Source organism: Barbus barbus (assembly GCF_936440315.1).
Source record: "Barbus barbus genome assembly, chromosome: 23".
Classification (NCBI taxonomy): Eukaryota; Metazoa; Chordata; class Actinopteri; order Cypriniformes; family Cyprinidae; genus Barbus; species Barbus barbus.
In genome coordinates, this window is record NC_136751.1 from 11400171 (window position 1) to 11427438 (window position 27268).

Sequence of the window (27268 nt, forward strand, 5' to 3'; positions counted from 1 at the left end):
AGTGCCTTTCAGATCAGTTCTGGAGATATTGTTGATGTATTTATGTCCTCATTGAGACGGCAGACGCTGAAATCACCGCGAGCGCCACATTAGTAAACAAAACCGCACGTGCAGCACATTCACACAGAGACAGAACATGCAGGATTCATATTTAATTCGACTTTTGCAGCTTAATATTTACAGATACTAGTCCATAGCGCGATTTGATTTAAGTGTAATGACCTACTTTTGATTAATTCATCCAAACTTTAACAAATTCCGTGACATTCCGCATTAAACTGTAAATTCCGTTTTTATGACTGGATTCCGCGATTCCGTGCGTGTTCTCTGCATCGCGGAGATCATAGATCCCTACAGATAGCGCTCCTGCTGTGTTCTTTAACAACCAGAGCAGTCATCTATTCACTTCACTTTTGCCATTTAACCAGAGCGAAGGAGACGAGTGCGGTCACGTGTGGTGCTTGTCCATGCGCCCTTGGAGAGAAGTGAAAGTGACAGCTCGGCTAGTATCGGTGTATCGATACTTCGGGAAATTAATATTGGTACCGTTCAGATATTTCAGTATCGATATTTATCGAAATATCGATATTTTTGACAACACTAATACACACACACACACAGGCCTATAATACCACGGTTTATTGTAGACTAAATTCTTATTATGTATTAATAAAAAAGTTTGGCATGTCCTATGGAAGCAAAGAACCATCTGATGTTTCCGTTTTGGTTTTTAGAAAAAGAATATGCATGAATGAGAAAATAAATAGCAGGATGTGCTTGATGTTAAAAAGTTATTAATCATAATAAAACACAAAAAAGGTCTCAATGCGTTACACGCACTGACTGACCCATACCTGCAGTGCCGACAGAAAGACAAGGATGCACTCCCGGATAACGAATGAACGGTCAGACACAGAATTACAGCATTTCAAAATATAAGTCTTGGCAAGTCAAGCAAACATAGTCGGTTTATGACTTAATTGAACATTTGGGAAACAGTTGGGAAAAACATCTGATGTGTAACAAATATTAGATCTGTGCATTAGCCTATGCTGCCGTCTATGTCATTAATATTAATCAAACAATAGAAAATTAAGTTAATCACTCACTGCTCTTGAACGAATAATTTTGGCAGCTAAAAACAATCAGTTTATTTATAATAAATACTTACAATAAAGACTATACAGTGATTATTTTTACATTTGATTATTAATTTCTCTTTAGTTTTTTTGTGTATTGCTGGATTTATTCCAAATGTTGCACAATGAATTAGATTCACTTAAATTTAATATTTTAATTTATGTATTAATGACATTTTCTACTTTTATTTCATTTTACTAATAACCTTGTACAAATCATTTCAGTGAATTGACTTGTAATTGTTGCTACACTCAAGCTCTTGTGGTTCCCCCCATTTGTTTCAATGTTTTTGTGCTTTTTGGACATGCATATCATAATAAATGGACCCGTTTTACAAAACTTAAAGAATTTTCCCATAAATGTGACGTATATAACTGAAAATGGAAGAATCTCAGCTTTAATGTGGTATATGGCACATAGTCAGGATAATTATGCTTCAAATGTGTTGCAGTTTTAAATAAGCTTTTCGTTACGTTGGAATTTCTCAAAAACATGATTTTCTTAGTCCGAAATTAAGCAAATCCTTGACATGGCCTAACTCGGTCAATATTAAAAATATGTAATATTTTCACAGAATGTTCTTCACATTATGTTGGATGATTTTATGTAGAAAACAGTTCATTCATTTATATATTATTCATTTTTATTATTTGGGCTAGTTAAATTAATTTTCAGGGCTACCAGGGATTTTGAAATTTTGCGAGCCCTGAATAAATTCATTAGTAAACATTTACAATTGTCTTCCAAAACCCATTTGAAGACATACTGCAATCTGATCTCTCAAATCACTTCAGGACATGATTGGAGACAAAGACGCAACTCGGTCAAGTACAAATGGATTTAGTTTTTTAAGCCACATACTTTATACAAATTATACAACTCGCCAACTTTTGGATAAAATGTATTTAGGGAAAACTAAGCTGAAAGTAAAAACAGTAAAACTGAAAATAATAGTATGAAATTACCTCTGGTCTCCCAGCACAGCTCGCGCTCCAAAATACCTCTTCAACTCGGTCTCTGGATTCAGATTCCTTTATGACACAGAAGAAAGACAAATCATTTGAGATTAAATATTTGGCCAACACTTTAAATTAGGAAACACATACTCATTTACATTTAGTTTTAGTAATTTAGAAGATGCTTATATCCAAAGTGACTTACAAATGAGGAAAATAAAAGCAACCAAACCAGCAAAAGAGCAGTAATATATAAGTGCTATAAGTCTCGGTTAGTCTAATGCAGTGCATGTGGCATGCTTTTTTGTTTGTTTGTTTTGTTTTTAATAAATTTAAAAAAACAAGTCGAAAGAATAGAAAAAGAATAGAGAACACTTAGGTCATTTTTATAATAAATATAAAAGTATATAAAATAGAAACAGAATATAGCGTGCTAGAGTTAGAGGGTCAAATATAGATGGAAGAGCCAGTGGTTCTTTTGTAGGCGCAAATATCAAATGTCTTGAATTATATGCGAGCAGTTACTGGTATCCAGTGCAAATTGATGAACGTAGGTGTAACACGCACACTTTTCGGCTCATTAAAGACTGATCTGATCTTGAATAATTCTCGGGGGGGCTATTCCGACTGTCAAATGTGTGTAAGTGAATGTATTTGTCATTTAAAAAACAAAAAACAACTAACAAAAAAAAAAAACATATCTTTTAAAATGCTCATACAGGGAATCGGATCTTTGGATTAATACTCACCCATTTCTCCCGAAATAAAAGTAAATCACTGTTGAACTAGGAGAAGAATAAAGTGAACTTTATATTTACCTATACAATGTTTATGTAAATAAAACACATCGTCAGTATTAGACAGTGAGTATTAGTGCTGCCCCCTAATAGTCGGACTAACAGTTAATCGGCCAGAAGAGGCGTGGTCGACCCAAATTTTATTAGTCACTTAGTCACAGAAAAAAAAAAAAAATGCACATTGGTGAACTCACGCAGATCGTTAATGGCTGGTCCATGGTAATACAGTACATCGGGCAGATAAGAGTAATACAACTTTCAAATCTGTAAAGACTCTACATTTATTTGTGTGCACTCAATAACAACAAAATGCACTTTTGTAAAACAATGAAAGCAAACAGGATGCACTTTCTGCTCTCTCGATCTCTGTGAACTTGAGTGCGAAACTCCGTGTATATCTTTGCCTTTACAGACATTAAAAATATATCTATAGAGAGTGAAATGTCTACTTTCAAATGAACCAATTGAAATGGAAAACAAATATTCTCGGATTATGTATGAAACATGCATACAGGCACACCACTACTGCAGAGATGACAAATCAGGGTCGCTGATTCATCTCTTAAACCGAAACAAAGAAAGCACTTGTTTATCAGCAAATTATTTAAATGTTAATGCAGCCTCCTTACTGTTTTTCTCTGACACATTCATGAGCATTAATTCTACCAGTGTGCTGTGGCAAGCTTTATGTATGTGCTTGAGTGCTTATTAGGCTATGTAGGAAATTAGTAGAATGTAGATGACACAGAAGAACTCATCCACAATATCCACTGACTGCCATAAATATCCACCGACCCCTGCAATCAGCTCCCACATCTTACACACGAGCATGACTTCAGCACTAGATTTAGCAACTTTCAGACCCTTTTAGTGGCTTTTTTCCATAGAATATACATACTGACAAGCCTAGTGACTTTTTTGGATGATATCGTTCAGTTGGAAGATGTCGCCAGTGCTGCCCAGCGAACGCGAGGTCTGACTTTCCCGGCGCAGTATCGCCTCTATCTCTCTTCTGTTTGTTGCTTTTTTTAGTTTGTTACTCTGACTCTGACTTTTTTAGTTTGTTACTCAGTGCGCTGCATGATGAGACAATTTTTTTTTTTAAATAATAATAATAATATATAAATTAATAAGAAATATAAAAGATGAAATATAGAAACATGAATAAACATAATAAATGAATAAATGATCAAGACATTGGGGATGCTAAATTGCGAAGAGATTTTTGATATCTCGAATGGTTTGCCCGTGGCGAGGCAATGAATTTATGGTCATATAAAAATAAGAAACAGGAAACGCCTAATAACAGCCACATACATTGTCTGATTTTAAATCAAACTTCAATGGTTTGTTCGTTATATGATGCAGATCGCGTAGATGTGACTATTAGGAGTCAAAGTTATAGCGCCACCAACTGGCTGCAGGAAGTGTCGTTTTCAAAATGCTTTGAATTCAGCATCTTATTTTTACTCTATTTGCTTCAAACTTCACCAGAATAAATGTCAAAACATGGCCGATGTAAAACTGTGAAGGGAATATTGACATCTAAAATTCTGTTGCCATGGCAACTTGTCAAACTTAAATTCTTTTCTGGTGATTTTGAGGCAGATAACATGTTTAGAATGTCATGAAACTCAACACATCAGTATTAATGATAGTTAGACACTGGAAAAAGCTCAAACGGGCGTGGAGGAAGCACTCTATAGCGCCACCTTTTGTCAAAAATGGGGGGGTTAGTTTTAGCTACAGACACCAATCTCTGTACATATATTGTTCTAATCAAGCCGGACAACTTTCTAATTTACAGTCATTAGCTACGACCAACAGGAAGTCGGCTATTTTTATTTTGGCAATTTCAGGCTGCAAATAAATTCATACTCCAAGCAGAAACAAGTAATTCACACCAAACTTTTTTCGTCATGATGCCAAGATACTGAAGATGCTAAATAGCGAACGGATTTAGGATATCTTGAATGGTTTTTTAATGGCAATTTATTAAAGTTACAGTAAAAAAGAGCAACTTTTTTTCTCATCTTTTAAGAGCAGCTTCCAAACACTTCATAAAAAAAATTTACATACACAGAACAAGTCATTCTGAGGAAATGTGATTAATTTCATGAATTTACAATACACTATGGAGAGCAGAAAATTTTAAAACTATCAGACATCTTCTGTCACTCTGCTTCTGTGTGAGGGGTGGGTGAGAAAGAAAGAGAGAGAGGGTCTGTTTAAAATTGATGATTTAATAGTGGTTTTAAGTGTTCAAAAAGTTTTCACCCCCTGGCTCTTACGGTTCTAACGCAGTACAGATAATAATAATAATAATTATTATTATTTTTATTTTATTTAAATAAAATTAGAATAGAGAGTGCTAGAGTTAGAGGGTCAAGTAAAGATGGAACAGATGAGTTTTTAGCCGTTTCTTGAAGATGGGTAAGGATTCGGCTGCTCTGATTGAATTGGGCAGGTCATTCCACCAGATGGGAACAGTTAATTAAAAAGTCTGTGAAAGTGTTTTTGTGCGTCTTTGGGATGGCACAATAATGCGTCGTTCACTTGAAGAACGCAAGCTTCTAGAGGGCACATAAGTCTGAAGTAATGAATTTAGGTAAAGGGGTGCAGAGCCAGTGGTGGTTCTGTAGGCAAACATTAATGCCTTGAATTTAATGCGAGCAGCTATTGGTAGCCAGTGCAAACTGATGAACAGCAGCGTGACGTGCGTTCTTTTTTCGGCTCATGAAAGATTAATCTTGCAGCGGCATTTTGGATTAATTGTAGAGGTTTAATAGAATTGGCCTGCCAAGGGAGCATTGCAATAGTCAAGTCTGGACAGAACAAGAGCCTGAACAAGAAGTTGTGTTGCATGTTCCGAGAGAAAGGGCCTGATCTTCTTAATATTGTATAATGCAAATCTGCAGGACCGGGCAGTTTTAGTTTACTAATGCCTATTAATGCTGGAACAATGCTTTATAAAAGGACGGATTGCCTATTTACTAATACTTAACTAATGATTCATAGTGTGCAGTTATTATAAAGTGTTACCATGTTAGTTAATCAAAATGTTCATGTTAATACACAGTGCATTAACTATTGTCAACAGATAACTTTAAATTTTAATAATGTTTATAAGTTTTGAATATTAACTAACATTAGTAAACGCTATCTAAGTATTGTTCTTGTTAATTAATATAATGTTAGTAACTGAAACTTTATTGATAGTGTTACAGAAGTTTTATGTATTGTTGCGTGTATGTATGTTTCACAGTCTTGATGGTTTGGATTATCCCTTTCATTGCCGAATCCCTCAAATCCTAACTGCCAGAGGTTTACTGTAATGCATGTGCTCGTTGTGCACCGTTTTCCTGATGCCACGGGGGTGGCGGTTGCACTAACGGCTTGGGCCGGTCATCGCTGCTTGCAGCTTTAATTTGATTACTCGTTACTGACAAAAATAAGGCCGTTAGTAACACCGTTTATTTATAACGCTGTTATTCCCATCACTGGTTACCAATATTTGTCTTTTAAATTGACTACATTTAAGTGGCACAGAATTGTTTCACACATGAACCTCACCTGTGTTCCACGTACAGTACAGGTCTGTGTTCAGAGGCGCTGTTGACTGTGCTCTGGTATGACAGGCCTTTTTTCTTCTCCAGGGTCTCTAAGAAAGCATCAATCTCATCTCCCACACTCAAATCGTCCTGACAATCACAAACCACACAATAAGTGAATTTTAAGCACATTAGGCACATGAAAAACAGACCTACTGTTATAATAAATATCAGCACTTTTGGAACACTGCTGCAAAGAATTTAAAAAAGGACCAAGGCTACATTACCCAAAAACACTGTAAGCCTAGATAGATTGTAGGAAAATCTGGTGCCAGTGCTTCCCAGTTTCTATGACGTACTGGGAAGCGGAGATTACAATGATTGTAAAATTGACAACTCAATATTAGTGGTATGGGCCAATGATTCCACATGCTTGCCCAATGATCAATAATGTATCTGCTTATACAGTATATTAGTAACTGTTTAAGTCTATTGGCAAGGTCACTGCCATAGAAATAAAAACACAGCTGGATTGGCAATTGGATTGTATGTCAATATTGGCGCCATACTGGACCAGGCAATTAGCAATTAAAAGTGAAGTGACATTCAGCCATACTGGACCAGGCAATTAGCAATTAAAAGTGAAGTGACATTCAGCCAAGTATGGTGACCCATACTCGGAATTCGTGCTCTGCATTTAACCCATCCAACGTGCACACACACAGCAGTGAACACACACACACCGTGAACATACACCCGGAGCAGTGGGCAGCCATTTTATGCTGCAGCGCCCGGGGAGCAGTTGGGTGTTCGGTGCCTTGCTCAAGGGCACCTCAGTCGTGGTATTGAGGGTGGAGAGAGCGCTGGACATTCACTCCCCCCACCTACAATTCCTGCCGGCCGGAGACTCGAACCCGCAACCTTCGGATTACAAGTCCGACTCTCTAACCATTAGGCCACAACTTCCCCTCTGGTGGGGTATGTTGTGTTTCGAGGCAGAGTACCAAAACAAACTTGTAGCAGTAAGGGGCTTGTCTACTCATGATATGGAGGAGAGAGCATTCAGTGAACAGCAGAGCCGAGCGACAGTTTCTTCCCGATATGTGAGTAACACCGTGTCTACACCAGATGTGCCGCGCCACATCAGCTAAAGTCTGCCTACACTGGACGCGCCTATTTGAAAATGTGCTTCGCCAATTTCAGAGACGTCAGCCCCATGCATTACATTAACATTTACATTTATGCATTTAGCAGACGCTTTTATCCAAAGCGACTTACATTGCATTCAAGTTACAGTTTTTACATTTTATCAGCTCTTTTGGATTCACCGGACGCTCAGTGCTCATGTATCCCAAAAGAGAGGAGCATAACCTCGGCTAGTCCTTCTGACATTTGCCGCTGGCTCGGATGTCTCTGTAGTGGTTAAACATAAGATATCATTCGTTTTGGGTAAATCTAACAGGTAATCTTTGGTCTTTATTCTATTGTTTTATTAATATGTTAAAATGAAAATGAAAACAGGCAATGTTTGATATAATATTTTGTTTCATTGTAATGTATGTACGTTCCCTGAACTACATTTCTATTAATATGTTTAAATGAAAGTGAAATGAGGCAGTGGTGTTTGATATATTTTGTCTGTAAAGTGAGGAAGATTGCAGCAGCCAAGGCAAGCTGACTGACGTTATCAAGTACACTGCTCTTTGCACAATTACCGGACTTGCGTCGTTCCTCCGCGGGAGTTCACACTCCCGAGTTTAACTCGTGAAGTCCGAACTACCGAGGACGCAAGTCTAAAATTTGCGTACTTGGTATTGAGAACCTAAGCAGACCTAACTTTACGTCACCAGACTATTTGCCTAATCTTCTCGATACTTTAGACCGCGATGGAAATGCAGACAGCAACAGGTCGAGGAGAAAAATGTTCCTGGAAAAAAGTTCCTAGGACATATTGTTCCAGTGGAAAAGCGCCTTATGTTTCACAGAATTAAACGTTTCCTAAGTTGCATATATGTGGGGCGGATCTATCAAAATGGGGGCAGGACCCTTTTGGGGTATAGGGGTGTGATTGTTTTCGTGATTTCAAACATCAACATTGGCTTCCAGAAATCGCTTACCCTGCCTTTAAGAAGCATCTTCTATATTACTAAATGTAAATTTATTACATATTATTGTAATACTTATACTCTCTCTCTGTTAATTCTCTGTCTGCTCTCGTTAGTGGTTGCCACAGCAGAATTACCCACATAGCCAATTTTTATGTTGGATGCCTTTCCAAACCCAGTGCTGATAGCAGGGATGGGCATTTTTGGCAATTTCTCATTTTGATTATCGATAGGTTTCAAAAACGAGTAATCGAGTACTCTGGTGACAGGGTGTGTGCGTGCGGCAGGTATGGCCGTAATGGAGATAAAGAAAATATCTGAAAATTGTTACGAAAATGAATATTAAAAATGACATGAAAACCTGTCTATGAAAACATGGTTAGAACAGTTAGATTATGATCAGTCACTCCAGGATTTCGCGGGATTTTTTCTGATTTTTGCAGCCTAAAGTGACGGATTTTGCTGCTTTGCTGATTTACATACATACATACATATATATATATATATATATATAAATAAAAAGTGTTGTCAAAAGTACCAAAAAGTTGTACAAAAGTATATTTATGGAGTGGAAATGGCTAATAAGCCTATAAGTCTCCGCAGCGATATAGTGGTAATTTAATGTCCTTTTTATTTTTAAATAAGGGTTTGCTTTCCTACATTATGAAAATTTAGTTTTATAAATGGAGGCAACCTATGAAGGATGAACAAATAATGTCATCGCATTAAAAACTAACTTTCAAATTTGGTAATACTTAAAGCTTTGAAGTGCTGGGAAAAGTTGTGTGAAGCATTTAAAAACACTCGAAAACATTAGACTATTTCTGCCACAACTTGTTCCTGTAGTTGTTAAATCCATGGTGAATGGTGGAGATTTGCATTTATTGAACAATGTTTTTCCTTGTTTCCACATCAGTGGCGTTTGTTCTGATATCTGTAGCTTTAACAGAATTATGCGCCGAATTTGAATGCTTCCCACAAGATTTGACAGATGTTGTTGATACGGTGGCGAATTCGACTACTTTCTTCACTGTATCTCTCAGCGCTGTGTATAACTGTGTCGCTTCATCAAGAGCAGTCCGTGGCTCCGGCCCGAGCAGATAAGTGGCCTGCACCGCGTAGCTCAAACGAGTAGCACGGATTCTTTCCGCTTTTGGTTCGTTTGTCCAATGTAGCTCTTGTAAATCGGGCATGATGAGAACGCAAGGCTGTTCATTCCATTTTTCAAACTGAGAAACAACCTTTCTTTGACTGAATGCACGTTGCGATGATGTCACGGGATGCATCTAAGCCCAAAATCTGCAGAAAAACTGTGGGCAATTCAGAAAATTTGCGAGCTCTTGTGAAAATTGTGGAGTTCGCTTGATTTTGTGATAAATTCAGCGATCGCAGAATCGCTAAATCCTGGAGGGGCTGTATGATGCAGCAAATTAGTAAAAAAAAAAAAACATCTAAAAAAGAATAGCTGTTGAATCACATCCTGTGATATTAATCAGATAATGTAGATACATAACAGACTTAACATTATAACTTGTATCTGCACAAAAGGATACAAATGCCAGTGAACTAAGTTACGTGCGCGTGCGAGAGAGAGAGCTCCGTGATGTGCTTTCATGACAGCGCACTAAAACACGGGCAATGAAAGCAGACAAAATTTACTATAGATTTCACATTTTATAACGTTCTAATAATAATGCTATGTTTATGAAATGCCAGTGAACGTTAAATTACACGCTACAGTGAGAGAGAGAGAGAGAGAGAGAGAGAGAGAGAGAGAGAGAGAGAGAGAGAGAGAGCGAGAGCGAGAGCGAGAGCGAGCCGTGATGCGCTTTCATTACAGCGCACTGAAATACAGGCAACGAAAGAATTTACTATAGACCAATTTCATGTAGACGTCACAGTTACGTCACTCGCAGCTGCGAAAAACCATGTTTTTCTGCATTGTGGTGGCAGAAAAACACGGTAACAAGCGGAGCGAAACGGGAAAGATCCACAGAATAAGACATAAAATGTACTGTTGTGCCTCTGGATGTCAGAATCGGAATGCAAATAATTTATAGAATACTCTCGTCAAAAATGCCATTTGAACCTAAACGCAGACGTTTAAACGGAAAGACTAATGAATGAAACCTGCTATGATTACTCTACTTTTAAAGCATAAATTGGATTTAAACAATTGGTCTACATAATATTCATATATACAGTTCATAGGGAATTATATTTGCCCTACAGTTACAGCATGAAATACCTATTTTGTCTCACAATTCTTTGAGGCTTTTTTTTCTCACAAATGCAACTTTACATTTCATATTTTGGACTTTATAACTCGATTTAACTCAACAGCCAGTTAGTCCATTCTGAGGGGGATAAAAAAAGCCAGATGTGTGGGATATAACTCAAAAGAGAGAATGAACAGTTGATTTTTCTTATCAAAATTGTGAGATTTAATCTAGAAATTGTGAGAAATTATTTTGAAATATTGAAATTAACGCTGCTGCCACTGCCAGACAAAAAAAAAACAAAAAAAAGCTGTGGTCAAACGAGATAAAACGAGCAGACTGGACAAACAATAGTCAAAAAAGCTCGCGTTTGCAGGCTTCTTATCAGAAAAGGTTCAATAAAGTATTGTCTTTTGTTGTTATGGGCGCAACTAAAGATTTCTTATGGATCTCAGTACTATGTCGTGTATGAAATAATGTCTGCGTGCATGTGTGTAAAACAACAAACTGACGATTTATATGCTTAATCATGTGTAATTGTATATACGTTATGAGTAATTTTGGCTGGAATAATAATGTAGCTGTAAAAATAGTTGCCTGCTGAAATTGAAATGTATATTACATCTTCATGTCTAGATACACGGCGAGTTTGTCTTTACTTATAGATGTTAGATGTGAGTCACTCAACCGGAGGGAATCCTGTCAGATTGTCCATCCTTTGAGTGAGTACAGGTCGGCCAATTTCGTCCGTTAAAGTTAACCTTTTCAAATAACGCGGGCCCGGACAGTATGCAGGTATGCATATCCATAGCGGAATTTCTCAAGTTATTGTTAAAAAAAAAAAAAAAAACAATTTAACAGACTTCATAGCTAACGTTAGTGAAGCGGTCAGGGGAATCTCTCTGCCACCACCTAAGCTCCGCCCACAGGAAAATGTCACAACGTTTACTAACATGAAGTGTCTATAGGCTACATTTCTATAAAGTTCTCATAATAATGCTACGTTTATGGCAGATTTGTGCTATACTTTAATGGAAAATTGAAATATTTGTTGATTTTAATATACACTGAGCACTTTTTTGCACTTTAAGAATAAAATATGATTGCTAGTATCTCAGCATATAATCCTTTTATTTGGATACATGGCAAATGAATTTCAAGATGAGCTTTTTTGCCCTTTGGTGGATTCTATATTTTCATTTACATTATCAAGTGATTCTTGAAATTGCATGCCCGTTTTCAAAGCCATATGAAGTACGAAAACAACTTTAATTGTAGTATGCCTACTGTTGAAAAAATCTGATGAAAAAAAAGCACTGCTGCATTATTATAACATCGATATTCTTTAAAAAAGAAATCTCTACAAGCAATACGACCGTCTCAAATAACTCTGCCAATATCGGGCATTGCATTTGAGCATGAAACTAAACACTGGTAATATGCAGTGTATGTTAATAAATGTTAATATCCCAACGCAACCGATATTAAATTAATCAGATATGTAGCTAACCTCTCTTCTCACATCTATACTTTGGACCACATGCAGGGTGCCACCCAATGTGCTGCTATAACCAATCAGATTTTATTTTATTTTTTTCCCCACGATCATCGTTTTCATGATCAATCGTCGCTATCATGGCCGCGTACTCGAGTACTCAATCGCTGTTGCACATCCCTTGCACTCATGCAACCCCGGTGCTACCACCTGTACCATGCACCATCAGTGGAGTGTTTGAAATAATTAGAGGCTGCAGCGGAAGTTCTTTTACGCTACTATTTGAATCTTCTGCTTTTCGAAAGCGGAAGTATGATAAAGGCCTATAATATCATGCTGATTTTTGTTGCCCTTATATCTTCATGTGATGTTGTCCGTATGCCCCATGTTAATTCTCAAGTATTGTAATGTTTTGATTTGCAATTTAAAAAAAAAAAAAAAAAAAAAAAAAGCCTATAGGCATTTCCTGGGTTTCTTCTGGGGGGCGTATTTGGAGTTTTCGCTCTGACCTTCGGATGGAGATTTACTGCTGATCACAGAATCGTGCTTCACTGAAAGATATGCATGACAATTGCAGCTTCTGTCTAAACGCGATTGCGATTTCATTTTGATTTATCGTGCAACCCTAGCTTAAATATCAAAAAACAATGAAGAACATTAACACTGATCAAGACTTCTACGAGCTTCAGCAGATCCAATCATATGTTCTGCTTCATAAAGATCTTATCTAGTTATCAGTCCGCATTTTAAATTTTTTTATTTGTTTAATAACACAGTGGAGAGCAACAGGAAAGAAAATGTGGAGAGAGAGAAAGCTTTAAATGTATTTTTATTTAAACTTCAATTTAAACTCGTATCCTGTGAGAGTGCTGCAGCTCAACATGTAAAAAAAGCATGTGAATTAACCACCGAACAAGGTGGTAAAGTGACTGACGAGAAGCTAATAAATCTTAATTAAAAATAAAATTTAAAATAAATATTAAAAGTAACTTGGGGCGGGGGAACTATCTAATGTTTTAGTAAACAAATACATGCATACATACAAACATACGTAAATACATAACATACAGAAATAAATAAAAGTCCCACCCTTCCACTCTCAGCTGGAGTCTTTTTCTTCTTTTTCTTCTTTTTTTTGTTTGACTTCTCATTCTACAAAAAGAGACATTACAAAGAAAACAACAGAACTGAGAAATTAAAAGAATTTAGAAGTTAAAATACACTGTCAAATGTTCTGAACATTGCATTTCACAAACTCTAAATAGGTCAGGGTTGCAAGTTCATGTTTGAGGGTGATGGAGATGACGAAAGGTTCTTCTCACCTTCACAGTATCTTTCTCTAATGGACCTCCTTCTTGTTGTCTGTCACTGATTCCCTCTGCCTTCTCCTCATCTGACGCATTTACATCCATATCAGCCTCACCTATCTGAAACACACCATTATGACAGTGGCATCATAACACGGCATTTAAAACTTTATTTATAAACGCTCAATGATCTCCGTACGGGCAGCAGACATGACAGCAGTATAGCATGCCTTAATCCAAATGAAACTACTTCAAACAATATGCGTTTGATTGCAGTCAAATTTTTACATATGCCATTTTATGACCTCATATAAACTGACCACATTGGAATATTCTTTTAAATTCATTTGTCACACTTGAGGACTATTTAGGTGTTTTAACTTCAAAACAACTTTCACTGTCATTAAAGGGGTCATGAACTGCATTTGTTTTATTTTATCTGTTCCTTGGTCTACTTATGTTTGTAAGATTTTTACATCCAAAGCAATCATAATTTAGAAATAAATTGCCATTTTCTAATGCTGTTTTTTGAGCCTTTGATTCAAACACTGCCTCCAGAGTGATGGGTTTTTATGTGTAGTTAACAGACTCTACTTTGCTCATAACCCATTATAGATCAAATAACAATCTATAAAAGGTGCAAAACGCATGTACTTACACACATTTTAAAAATTTAGATATTTCCTGATTGGAGGAAACATTTTGAATGAATGGGGGGGGGGGGGGGCGTTGGGGGTAAAATGCCTATATCAGTTATACAGTGCTATCGTGGCTGCTGTGGGTCATGACAAGCAATGCCCAACTTTACAGCAGAAAAAATATATTTTTACAGCCTGGTTCAAAAAGCGATTTTGATCTATATAGCTAATTTATGCCCTTCCTGACAACTGTTACGGGAGTGATTTTTTTTTTTATAACTCATACGTTTAAATTATATTAAGCCTTAAAGTTCTGCATAATTAAGAGCGTGGCCACTTGAGTGACAGGTGGATTGCACACACAGAAAAATAAGGGTTTAAAATTGTACCCTTAAAAGGACATATTTGTACCTTTTTTACCCCCAATAGGTACATATCAGTACCTTAAGGGTACGTATTACTACTCTAAGGTACTAATATGTACCTATTAGGGGTAATAAAAAGTACAAATATGTCCTTTTAAGGGTACTGCTCCAGGGACAAGCTGTTGTACCCAAAAAGGTACAATTTTAAACCCTTATTTTTCTGTGTGCAGCTGCTGTTACCACCGTCGAGCTAGATGGCCGTGGTTTCAGCAACCAGCTCCAACCACATCCCACCTGTTTGCCTATTTTCAAATATCCAGGTGTGACACGTGGTGACATGCTGCCAAGATGGTGATGACCAGCTCCGCCTACTTTGGGCTTCAAAAATGCTCTTCAGAAACCTACGGGTGATGTCACAGACACTGCGTCCATGCATTTTTACAGTCTATGACAGGGCTATTCAATTGGGGAAGTCGTACACAAGCCTCAAATTGTTTGTCCACAAGGTGGCAACACTGGCCCGGGCCGTTGTTTCACAGCTGAAAAAGAAAGACACTCAATCTACCGGAGACCACAACATCGACGGCAGTGTTGACAAGCGCTCATGTGAGGGGATTATGAGCAGGGTTTGAAATTAACACCCACCAACCCGCCAAATGCGGGTAAAAATCAGCTGTGGCGGGTAACGCTGTCAAATCACTAGACAATTTGGTGGTTACTTTTCGTAAGTTATGTTCACTCAATGTCTTGGGGAAGTTCATGCAAGCCAAGTCTACGCAGGTTTAGCGCAAATACAGAATTCATGAGACACCATGACATTATCGAGTATATTGCAAAAACAAAACACACCTACAGAGTGCACGCATACACAACGTGATAAAGTCTGGTTAGACTAACTTAGAGTGCGTTCTTTCACTGCATGATTCAGTCTATTAATATGCATTCAAAATAATCAAAAGATAAGGGGGCAGAAATTGTATACATTTATATCAATTCATATAAATTAATCAATAATCACACGAAGAGCGCAGTTTTTTCTTTAAAAAAAAAAAAAAGTTACAAATGTGATATTGATTTTACACAATAGTTCAATAGACAATAAGTTAATATCAAGAGACTTTTAGACACCATATTGGCTGTTTTTGCTCTATTTCGCCAACGAAAAAAAACATTCCAAACACAGCCACAGGCTGTTTTGCGTCTCTGAGCAACATGATGGTGTTTTGTTCCTGAATGAATCAACCGTTTAAATTATTCGGTTCAATCGCAATGACTCTGTGACTTGCTGCCACCTGTTGGTGGTTTTAATTTCACATTTAAAAAGTATCTTTTCATTTTTTAAATAATTTCAAATATCAATATTCAACATTTCATGTTTAAAATATGAAAACATTATTTATGCATTTGTAACTGCAGGTTAAAGCATTCCATGTCCCTCTAAGCTGCTTTAACATGTAAATATATCTAAATGTAATGATCTGAATGATTCAGAGGAGAACTGGGAGAAAGTGTTGTGGTCAGATGAGACCAAAATCGAGCTCTTTGGCATCAACTCAACTCGCCGTGTTTGGAGGAGGAGGAATGCTGCCTATGACCCCAAGAACACCATCCCCACCGTCAAACATGTAGGTGGAAACATTATGCTTTTTTTGGGGGGGGGGGGGGTATTCCAGCATGACAATGACCCAAAACACACAGCCAAGGCAACAAAGGAGTGGTTCAAGGAGCACATTAAGGTCCTGGAGTGGCCTAGCCAGTCTTTCAATCCAATAGAAAATCTGTGGAGGGAGCTGAAGGTTTGAGTTGCCAAACATCAGCCTCGAAACCTTAATAACTTGGAGAGGATGTGCAAAGAGAAGTGGGACAAAATCCCTCCTGAGGGGTGTACAAACCTGGTGGCCAACTACAAGAAACATCTGACCTCTGTGATTGTCAACAAGGGTTTTGCCATCAAGTAGTGTTTTGCGGAGGGGTCAAATACTTAAGACTCATTAAAATGCATATCAATTTATAACTTTTTTGAAATGCGTTATGGATTTTTATTTTCTGCTATTCTCTCTCTCACTATTCAAATAAACCTACCATAAAAATTATAGACTGATCATTTCTTTGTCAGTGGGCAAACGTACAAAATCAGCAGAGGATTAAATATTTTTTTCCACACTGTATGAGATTAATGAGTTAAATCCCATTGGTTAAAAACCTGCCATCAAATGCTTAATTCTACTGGTCATCTTCAGCACGCGCAGCTCAAAACAAATGCTGAACATTAATAACTTCAGTCATATACATAATGTTATAATGAGAGTAGTATTGTAAAAAATTGTGAATTCTTAGGGTTTTGCTGACGTTTAATGCTATCTTTTTAATCAAAACATAAAACATAATTTTTGTATCTGTAAGGCGTCTGTAAAACATTTGCCCTGTGTGTTAACTTGTTAATGCATGTTATTTATTTAGCACTGACTGTAGCAATTAGTTGATGTTCCTGTTATTGTCCTCTAGATGGCAGTAGTACTAAAACTTAAAAGTGGTAGAGAGAGACATAAGAGGAAAAAGGATAGAGCAACGAGGTGGTAGAAAAGCCTAATCTGGTGTTGAAATTTGGGTGTTTTAATAAATAAAGAGGCTATACGCCAGTTTGTACATTTACTTTTCTGAGCGTTCATTCAACGAACACCACATGGTACTAGGAGTATACCGTCCTTTGATAAAAACAGATGAATGCTGTTAAACCACCGGAACCCTTGAAACTCACCGTGAACGTAGATATCAGTTGGCGGACACTTAAGCAGCAATTCACGCTTTACATGCAAGCTGTTGGTCTGGATGGCGAATCAGATTAAAGGAAAATAGCATTGCTCTTGACAGTAGCTGGAACTCAAGCAATTAAAGTATACAATACTTTCACGTTCGTGGACACTGTGGACAGATGAAAATATGATGAGGTCATTAAGAAATTTGATAAGCACTGCTCACCAAAGAAAAATTAAATATATGAGAGGTGTGTGTATCGCTCATGCGCTCAAATCACACAGAGATAGTTGACTTTTTTTTTTTTGACTGATTTGAAACTAAAGTCAAAAACGTGCAACTTCGGAATCTTGACTGAATCAATGATCATAGATCAAATTGTCTTTGTAAATTATGACAAGAAAATAAAGAGAAAGACTGCTTAGACTATTAACGGAGTTAACATTGGATGGTGCTGTCAAGATGTGCCATGCGAGCGAACTTGCTTTGTTGCATTCTAGAACTTTCAGTGATAAAGGCGGCACAACTGTTGCAGATAGTCCAGTAGTCAGCGATGTTACTCACAAAATTAAAGGTATAGTCAAAAAGCTACTCCGAAGACAAGCACAGATTCAGCTGTAAAAGATGTGGTTCAAAGCATAAACACAAAAAATGCCCAGCATTTGGAAAGCAATGTGCAAAATGCAAAGGCATGAACCATTTTGATGAGCAATGTTTTTCAAAGAAAAAAGCAAACAACAAATGTGCACGTTGTGGAAGAGAAAGAATTGAGAGACACTTTCTTTGTGGGCACGATCAACATGCAGAAACTGTTCAGCAAGAGTATGAAGCAAAAGAAAGAAATGATTCAGATATGAACTGTTTGTGTCACTGCAAGTCAATGGAACAATTGTGCCGCTTAAACTTGATACAGGAGCGACGGTCAATCTCATAAGCACAAGTGAAAAAGGAAATGAAAATAAAGCCCCAGATAAAAAGAAACCCTGTCACTCAAAACCTACAATGGACAGGACATAAAGACTCGAGGTGTGTGCAGACTCAAAGTATGTGTCAAGAACAAAACTCATCACCTGCTCTTTGTTGTAGTCCCAGATGATCATCAGTCTCTCCTTGGTGACAAACCTGCGAGGAATTAGGACTGGTGAAAAGAGTGTACTGCATCACTAGCTATGATGTAACAGCAACAAAACAGGACACTGCAAATGACATTGTTCGTAGATTTGATGATGTTTTGAAAAGGACTGGGAGCTCTACTATCCATTTACAAAATTCAGCTCAAAGAAGATGCTTATCCTGTAGTTCACGCTCCAAGAAGGGTTTCTGCACCACTGAAAGAGAAACTAAAAGGAATTTGACAGGATGACAGCTCTAGGTGTAATCAAGAAAGTGGAGGAACCTACAGACTGAGTAAACTCAATGGTTTGTGTTAAAAAGAAAAAGGGTGATCTGAGAGTATGCATGGATCCTCGAAACTTATATGCAAACATAAAAGGGAGCACTACCAGATTCCAAAGCGTGAGGAGATCACAAGAGAAATGACTGGCGCACAGTACTTCAAGTTCGATGCATCCTAGGGATTCTGGCAATTGAAACTTCATGAAGATGGTACTAGACAAATGCATAGTCCTAGCTGATGCACCAGTAACATGCAAATTCTCAGAAGTGAGTTCCAGGGAAGAATGTGAACATGCATGTGAATTTCATTGTTGAATCTCTTCCAGTCTCTGATCAGAAGCTCAGGCAAATAGCTGAGACGACAGCAAAAGATCCAGTTCTCCAAGCTGTAATTGTCAATCTGAACAACGACTGGGTCAAAAGTTCTCATGCACAGTTCTACAATGTTAGATCTGAGCTCAGTGTGGCAGATTGTATTCTTCTGAGACGAGACAGGATAGTCGTTCCCACAAGTGTTGAGAGAAGAGATGCTTTCCAGGACACATGAAGGACATTTTTGAATGGAGAAATGCAAAAGGAGATCCAGGGATTCAGTCTGGAATAAATTCTGACATTGGGAATTGTCAGTACTTGAAGTATGCCTAAAACATCAAAACAGTCAAGCAAGAGAACCTATGATCACAACAGACCAACCTCAGTATCCCTGGCAGAAAGTGGCTTTTCTAGTTTTCCAGAAATCGTCCTGCTGTCTAACTCCTCAAATGCATATGTGATTCAGCATTTGAAGTCATTTTTTGCCAGGCACGGCATTCCGCTCGTAGTGAGGAGTGACAACGGCCCATGCTACAATTCAGAAGAATTTCAGGATTTCGCTGCTCACTATGATTACAAAAATGTGACTTCACCTCTTGAGCATGGTGCATCTCCTGCAGAGCTCTTAATGAATCCTAAGATAAGAACACTTCCTTCAAAATTAACAAAACAAGACAACATGAGCAGTGCAACTGTAAGGCAGAAACAGAAAGCTCTTCAAAAGAGACAAAAGACAAACTATGACAAACAAACAAAAACGCTGAAAGTGTTATTAAAGAATGACATTGTGAGAGTGGAAAATGCAAACTGCTGGGACAAGTAAGTTGTTGTTTTGGAAGAAGTAAATCCAAGATTATATGTTGTCAGAACAGAGAATGGACAAATTCTTAGGGAAAAATAAATAAATAAATAATTCGCAGAGGTCTCCTTAAGACAAGAACAAGAAGAACCTGTAGAACATGCGGGGCGTGTGCAGGTGGCGGGGCATGGCTATAAAGTTTCACATTCTATAAAGTTCTAATTATAATACTATGTTTATGAAATGCCAGTGAACTTTAAGTTACGCACTATAGACAGACAAGGAATTTACTATAGATTTCACATTCTATAAATTTCTCATTATAATATGTTTATGGCAGATTTTTTGCTATATTTTCATCCACATTATCAAGTGATTCCTGAAATCACCTGCTCATTTTCAAAGCCATACGAAGTATGAAAACAACTTAAATTGAAGTATACCATCATATACAAATATGATGAAAAAAGCACTGTTGCATTATTATTACGTCAGTATTTTTAAAAAAGAAACATCTAAAAGCAATATGACCGTCTCAAATAACTCAGTCAATATCGGACATTGCATTGGAGCATGAAACTAAACACTGGTAATATGCAGCGCATTAAGCATGTTAATAAATGTTAATATCCCAACATCTTTTATTAGATTAATCAGACATAGCTAACCCAGACATCACTATGTGACTTCGAAGCCATGCTTCTCTTTCTTCTCACGTCTATACTTTGGACGCATGCTGTGGCAAGCTAAACAATCAGAGCTCAGGGTGCCGCCCAAAGTGCTGCTATAAGAAATCTGATTTTTTTGTTTTCCACAATCATCATTTTCATGATCGATCCTCGCTGTCACGGCCGAGTGCTCGATCGCTGTTGCACATCGCTAGCACTGACAATTCATGAAATTTACTCCTACTTTCAAACTTAAGTTGTTTGAAAGTTGTCCTACTTTACTCCTACTTAAGTATAAAAGCAAGTTATCAAAGTTAAGAATCACTCTTACTCTCCCAGTTATTTAAGACAGCTCGAGAGGTCTCTCAAGTGGTTAGGAGTTGCCAGTAAGGGCTTGTGACGGCGCTGTGCGCAAATCTTTCAGGAGAGGAAAAATGTTAAAGTTAGCAGTTAAAGGTGCAATAGGAGATCTCGGAAGATGCTAACTTTAGCCTGATAGCACTGAAAGCGAACATCCCACCCTCCCTGCAATCGCCGTCCAAAGCCACGCCCCCTGAACACACATACGCTCACAGAGCAGAATACCAGAGACAACATTAAATTACTACAATAGGCTACATCAACGGTTCCCAATTACAGCCCTCGCGCCCTCCCTGCTCTGCACATTTCATATGTATATATCACGTCCGACGGTTGTTCTGTTCGACTGTAACACGGCGCGATGCGGAAAGGTGAGGCAAATCGCCCGCGAATGTTGCTTTCACACCGAGCGCGAAACGAATGTTCGCCTTCTGCCAATTCACGCCTGCACGCTAGGTGGCACTGACCAACAATGTTTTTTTTGCTTCATGTAGCGCATGCATCTTGTGTGGTTTACATCGTCCGCTGCTCAATATACAGCATTAAACCTCTTTAAGATTCAAACTTGAAATTAATATTTATAAGAATTTACAAAGAATACATCTGAAATAATTAGAGGTACAATTAGACTCACCCTACATTGAAAATATATGTAATTAAAGTTTTTGCTCAAAACCCACTTTAAATCATCAGAGTGCTTGTAATAACTTCTGATTGTGATCTAAAATGGATTTTGATTCTATAATAGGTAGACATGCACTCTTTGCACATTTTATAATGGACTGATCGCTTATGTCATAAACATCCTTTGTTAAAATAAGTTATCATGAACTGCATAAAAACATACAGAAAACCTATCTTCACAATTATAGGTCTATTTGCTTTCATATTTCATGTTTAGAAAAAATATTTCTCTATACGGAAGGGCAAGAGATACGATTACATGATTGACAGGTCTAGAAGAACGAGCTTTGTCTCAAACACAAGAAAATGGACGGTGCTCATCAAATCACATGATTCAGTGGAGAATTAATGTTATTCTGTATATATAACATGTGAAAGTAGTCTGTTCTTAAATTCCAACAATAACAAGAACTCTGCATTCACTCTTCTCTCTTGCGGAAAAAGTCCTCTACTTCTGCGTTTTTACGCTCGTGCTCAATAGTCTTCTGAGCTTTCAGCTAGGGATGGGGCCGATCCGATCCAGTATCGGTATCGGGTTCCGATACCAGCTTAATTAACGGACCGGAAATTTCCGATCCAACCTGGAGAAATTTCCGATCCAGAGTTTTTTATTTTTTTTTTTTTTTTTTTAATGCTTTATTTGAACATTCAGTTTACAATGTAAAATAATAAACTAAGAACACAACAATAATTATTACGAATAACAAAAATATTAAAATAGTGAAAGAACACACTTCAACAATATCAACGCACAAAACCGATCCAGAGTTATGTCTACAATGCTGTCTGCTGAAATGACGTGTCTGTGACGTGGGCTAGGTGACGTGTCTGTGCTCCAATGAGACACCGAGAGAGATGACACGCCTCCTTTCAGGAACTCCTCTGCAGTTTGCAGGTAGCAGTTTAAGCATTGAGCGCCATACAACATGTCCGCTGTGTGGAAATATTTTACGGTCGAAACGCCGCAAAGTAAGACAGCAACGTGCAATGTTTGCAAAGCCGTTGTTCCGAGAGGTGGAACCTCCGTCGCGACGTTCAACACTACAAATGTAATTAAACACCTGAAAAAGCACCACGAGGACTTTTTAACCAGGGGGGAGAAAGAAGAGAAGAGCCGCCAAGAATCACTTCTGGAATCATTCAAAAAGCAAAGTAAACTTCCAGCAGACAACGTAAAAGCCAAAGGGATTACAGAGAAGTTGCTCAACTTCATCGTACTTGATGACCAACCCTTATCGGTGGTGGAAAACGAGGGGTTTCGCAGCCTGATTGAACACTTGCAGCCCAGGTATAGTTTACCGTCCAGGAGATATTTGTCAGAGACGGCGCTACCTGAACTGTACAACAGAGTGTCAACCAAGTTAGCCAATAAGCTAAAAGGAGTTCCAGCCCTGAGCTTTACCACAGATATTTGGACTTCAGATGTCTGCCCAATGTCACTGATAAGTCTCACAGTGCATTGGGTTGATTCAGATACACAGTCTCTGTAGTGCGGTGCTTCAGGTAAAAAAGTGCAGGGGTTCACACAACCGAACTACAATCTACAGCCTCTATTACCGAACTACAGCCTCTATTACCGAGATGTTAAATAACTGGGAGATCCATCTGAAAAAGGTGCATGTCATTCTGAGGGACAATGCCAGTAACATGAAAGCTGCTATGGAAGACATGGCAGTTCCTAGTCTGGGATGTTTTGCTCACACGCTGCAGCTTGTTGTGCACGAGGGGCTGATGTCACAACGCAGCGTTAGCGACTCATTAGCAAACAGCAGAAAGATCGTTGCACATTTCAAGCATTCACAACTGGCACAGTCTCGTTTGGAAGATCTGCAGCGTGAAATGCAAGGTGCAGGAACCACGACCACCCCAGCTCGTCTTGTTCAAGATGTGCAGACAAGATGGAACAGCTCTTTCTATATGATCAAGAGCCTTCTGACAGAAAAGCGACCTCTTTGTGCTTATGCTGCCGACCACAACTTACCGGCAACACTGTCAGCCAACGAGTGGGGTTTACTAGAAAAAACAGTGACGGTGCTGGAACCCTTCGAGGAGTTAACGAGGAAAATAAGCTCGGCTACCTCCACCGCAGCCGACGTTATTCCAGCCGTCACCGTTTTAAAACGCCTGCTAGCCGAGGAGAACAGTACTGACAGCGGTATCAAAACAATGAAAAGCACGCTCCTCCAAGCTGTCAGCAGGCGATTTAGCAGCATCGAAAGTGAATCCCTCTACGCTGTTGCCACTTTACTGGACGCTCGATACAAGGACAGGTGAGACATATTTTATTAACGCCCTATTTATTAATGTCGTCTAAGAATTGAAAAAGTTATGTCCGAAGTGCCTTGTCTGTGTGGGTCTGTGTGTATGCATACAGGCTACATATATTCTTGCAGCAGCAACATACAAAGTTGTACTCAACCCATTTAATTTTTTCATTTTTTGTGTCAGATTCTTTTCAGGTGGAGAAACTGCCAGGAGGATGGCAAAGGATCTCCTGAAACAGGAACTTGACAAGATGGAGCAAGCACAGCTAAAGGCATCAGCTGAGGGACAAGGAGGGACAAAGGAGGCAGAGCCAGCAGAAAAGATTGTTCGCATGGAAGCTGGTTCTCCTCCAAGAACAAGTAAGAGTAGCGTCAGCAGTCTATATAACAGAATTCTGGAGGAACATGATGAACCTGCTCAAGGTACCCAGGCAGCAGTTATCCAAATGCAAATGTATTTGAAAGAACCAACAATGAGTGAGCAAGACAGCCCTTTCCAGTACTGGGCAAACAACCATGCTCGCTTTCCTCTCCTTGCTGCTGTTGCAGTAAAGTTCCTGAGTGCCCCTTCAACCAGTGTGGAGAGCGAAAGACTGTTTAGCACGGCATCTAATATTGTGGATGAAAAGAGGAATCGTCTGACAGCAGAGAGAGCAGAAATGCTAATTTTCCTCAAAAAGAACCTGCCAATGTTTAAGTGAGATTTGTTGAAAACATGTCACTCCCTCAATCATTTTACTTTTTATTTTATTTTCAAGAATAGTTACACAGACTCAGGGGTTAAGCTTATCCAGGTCACCTTCAATGCCAAACCTCCCATGCTTGAATTGTGCCGTTCAGATGCACACTCTTATTGATAGTGTTTGTGTAAGATGTTTACAGTACACTTATTGCACTTTTATTCAAAATGTTTAACATTTGAAAATCTTATTTTGTTGCTGCTACACAAGCAAGAATTTACTGAATTTATGTTGATCAGATGCACATTGTTCTATTGATGGTGTGAATATTTATTTTTTATTATGCTACAAGAGTCAGTGTACTTAATTTGTGTTGATCGGATGAAGCAGCCCTTTGTATTATTTGGAGAGTGGTAGTATGGAAGTTTACCCTTTTATTTCATGTTTGACACTTTAAAACGGTGTTGCTGCCTAGTGGTGATTTATATCTGTGCTGTTTAATTCATATGACAGGGTTTGTTTCTTTGATGGTGTATATTGCACTAGTATCTAGTAATCCTGTCTTGAAATTTAAATAAATATCCATTTAAACCCTTAAAGTTGCATATTTGTTTTCAGGATGGGATTTCTGCCGTTTTCTAACCTCATACTTATCTCAAGTTGCTTTTTGGGACATACATAGACTTGCTTGTAGAGAAGTTTATTACAGCCTCATAAAATCAACAATAATGATAATCATAGTGATATTAAAGCAAATAGAGCTCTGGTATCGGAATAGTATCGGTATCGGCAGATATACAAATTCAGGTATCGGAATCGGATCGGAAGTGAAAAAATGTGGATCGGTGCATCCCTACTTTCAGCACCACCGTGTCGACCTTTTGGGTAACAGCAGTTGCTCTGGTCATGTGATGTAATGCTCAAATCTTATTGGACGACCAGTGTTTTCGCTTTGCGAAACTCCAAAGATTCATCGGACTGGACGAAAAAGAATTTGCATTTTCGGTGCACGAATGTTCGCGGTCTGTGTGGAAGCATACATAGGAAGCTATTGTTTTATTCCCGCGCTTTTTCGCGCTCAGTGTGGAAAGGCCTTAATTCATAATTTGCCCTGCAAAGTGGACATCACCAGATATTCCCCCATGATTCCAGTTCAAAACGTATGTTCCATACAAAGAACATTAAAGTGTGCAAGACGTGAATTTAAATTGTATTTATTTACAGAGGTATATTATGTCACACTTCTCAAGTAAGTTTCATCTGTGTGAAGACGCTGCGCAACGCAATCTGTGAATGAATGTTCCGAAGCGAAAAAACTTCAATGGATTTTCCCTGGTCAGGGAATAGGGAGCAATGAACACTGTGTAGGGAGCATGTCAATCGGAACAGTTCATGAACGTAGCACCCTTCTAACGAGCTGGTTATCTGAATCGGGTGTGTTACCTAAGCGAGACATGCAAAATATGCTGAGCAGGGGGCACGAGGACTGGAATTGGGAACCGGTGGGCTACAACGTGTCATTCACCAGTGAGAAAACTTTATAGCACAGTTAGTAAAAGTACTACAATGCCAGGAAGGACGATTGGGTTGTTGATGTTTGCCTGATATTCTTGCTCTATCTGCACAGTGCGTGAACGCGCTGATGACGCATCGTGTCTGCACGAACAGGGTGCTCAGAGGTATGCAAATACATACGTTGACAGCAAGGTAGGAAAGCCAATCAAAACACTCGGACTGAGAGTTTTGATTGGACGAACATTTCTTGGTCCTACACCTTCCACAGAATATATAAATACATTTAGACCACTTAACTTAATGATTGCTATCAGGATGTGAAGAGACGTTCAACCAGAATAACAAAATGTTTCTGAAGACAATCACCTATTGCACCTTCAATAAAACGGTTACATTTCCTCAGTAATTCAAAACAACCAAAGAACTTTACCAAAGAACATCATTACTGACTTCAGTCTAGCGTGAGTACTATATGCTCTTTAAAGACACTCCCTATTATGCCATGTCTAGCATTACTTCCCCACTGGAGGGCGCTATTTGACATAGGTTGAGTTAAAACCCAGTTGACAACTTCATAGCGTAAAAGCTCAGAGGCCATTTCGCAGCAGAGAGATTGCGTGTTCCTTTCATCGTTTATATTAGTTATCTTTTATACTTTGTGTTTGTATTTGTTAAGAGTTATATACGTAGGAAGCATGCTAGCATTTCTCGGTCATTATATTCGCATTCAAAAGTTCGGCATAACTAATTTTACTGCAGTTTACCAATATAAATGTTGTATAACGAGTTACTGTATTTTGTTTATTTTAAGTAAGCATTTATTTTTATTTTGCAGTTTCACAAAAGAATGTAACGGAGATTGAACTGTACATGATAGCACTCAAGCGAAAGTAAAGAGAAAATTACTCTATCATCTGAGTGGTCATTGAAGCTGGTCAGTCATCTCCTTGCAATGTTTGGCTATCTGTATATGCATGCTCGACACACACGCATGCAGAGGGCAGAATAGTGAAAAAGCATCATCGCAACGGGTAGAACACAGCACTTACAAAAAGAACAGCTATCCAGTTACTTCAGCCATCGCAACTGACTCAAGATGGATGTTAAAGAGAAAGCTGTGGAGCAGCCACAGACATTGAATGTCTCATTTAGTCAACTGGAAACCAGGTCGGTGATATCTGCGTCTTCCAAGAGCTCAAGATCATCCACAGCAAGCATAGCAGCTACCAGAGCGCTAAAGCGGAAGCAGTAAGAGCACGTACAA

General features: G+C 38.4%; 1 protein-coding gene across 2 annotated transcripts in view; it reads right to left on the reverse strand.

Moving 5' to 3' along the window:
* LOC306842968 (ribosome quality control complex subunit TCF25-like) overlaps positions 1-27268 on the reverse strand; it is a 174694-nt gene that overhangs the window by 135318 nt on the left and 12108 nt on the right. For both annotated transcript variants that reach the window (XM_079374204.1, XM_079374205.1), the window contains exons 2-5: positions 13586-13690; positions 13353-13415; positions 6467-6594; positions 2106-2171 (exon numbers count right to left, since the gene is read on the reverse strand). In XM_079374204.1, coding sequence (XP_079230330.1) covers positions 2106-2171; positions 6467-6594; positions 13353-13415; positions 13586-13690 — 362 coding nt within the window. The remainder of the gene's footprint in view (positions 1-2105; positions 2172-6466; positions 6595-13352; positions 13416-13585; positions 13691-27268) is intronic.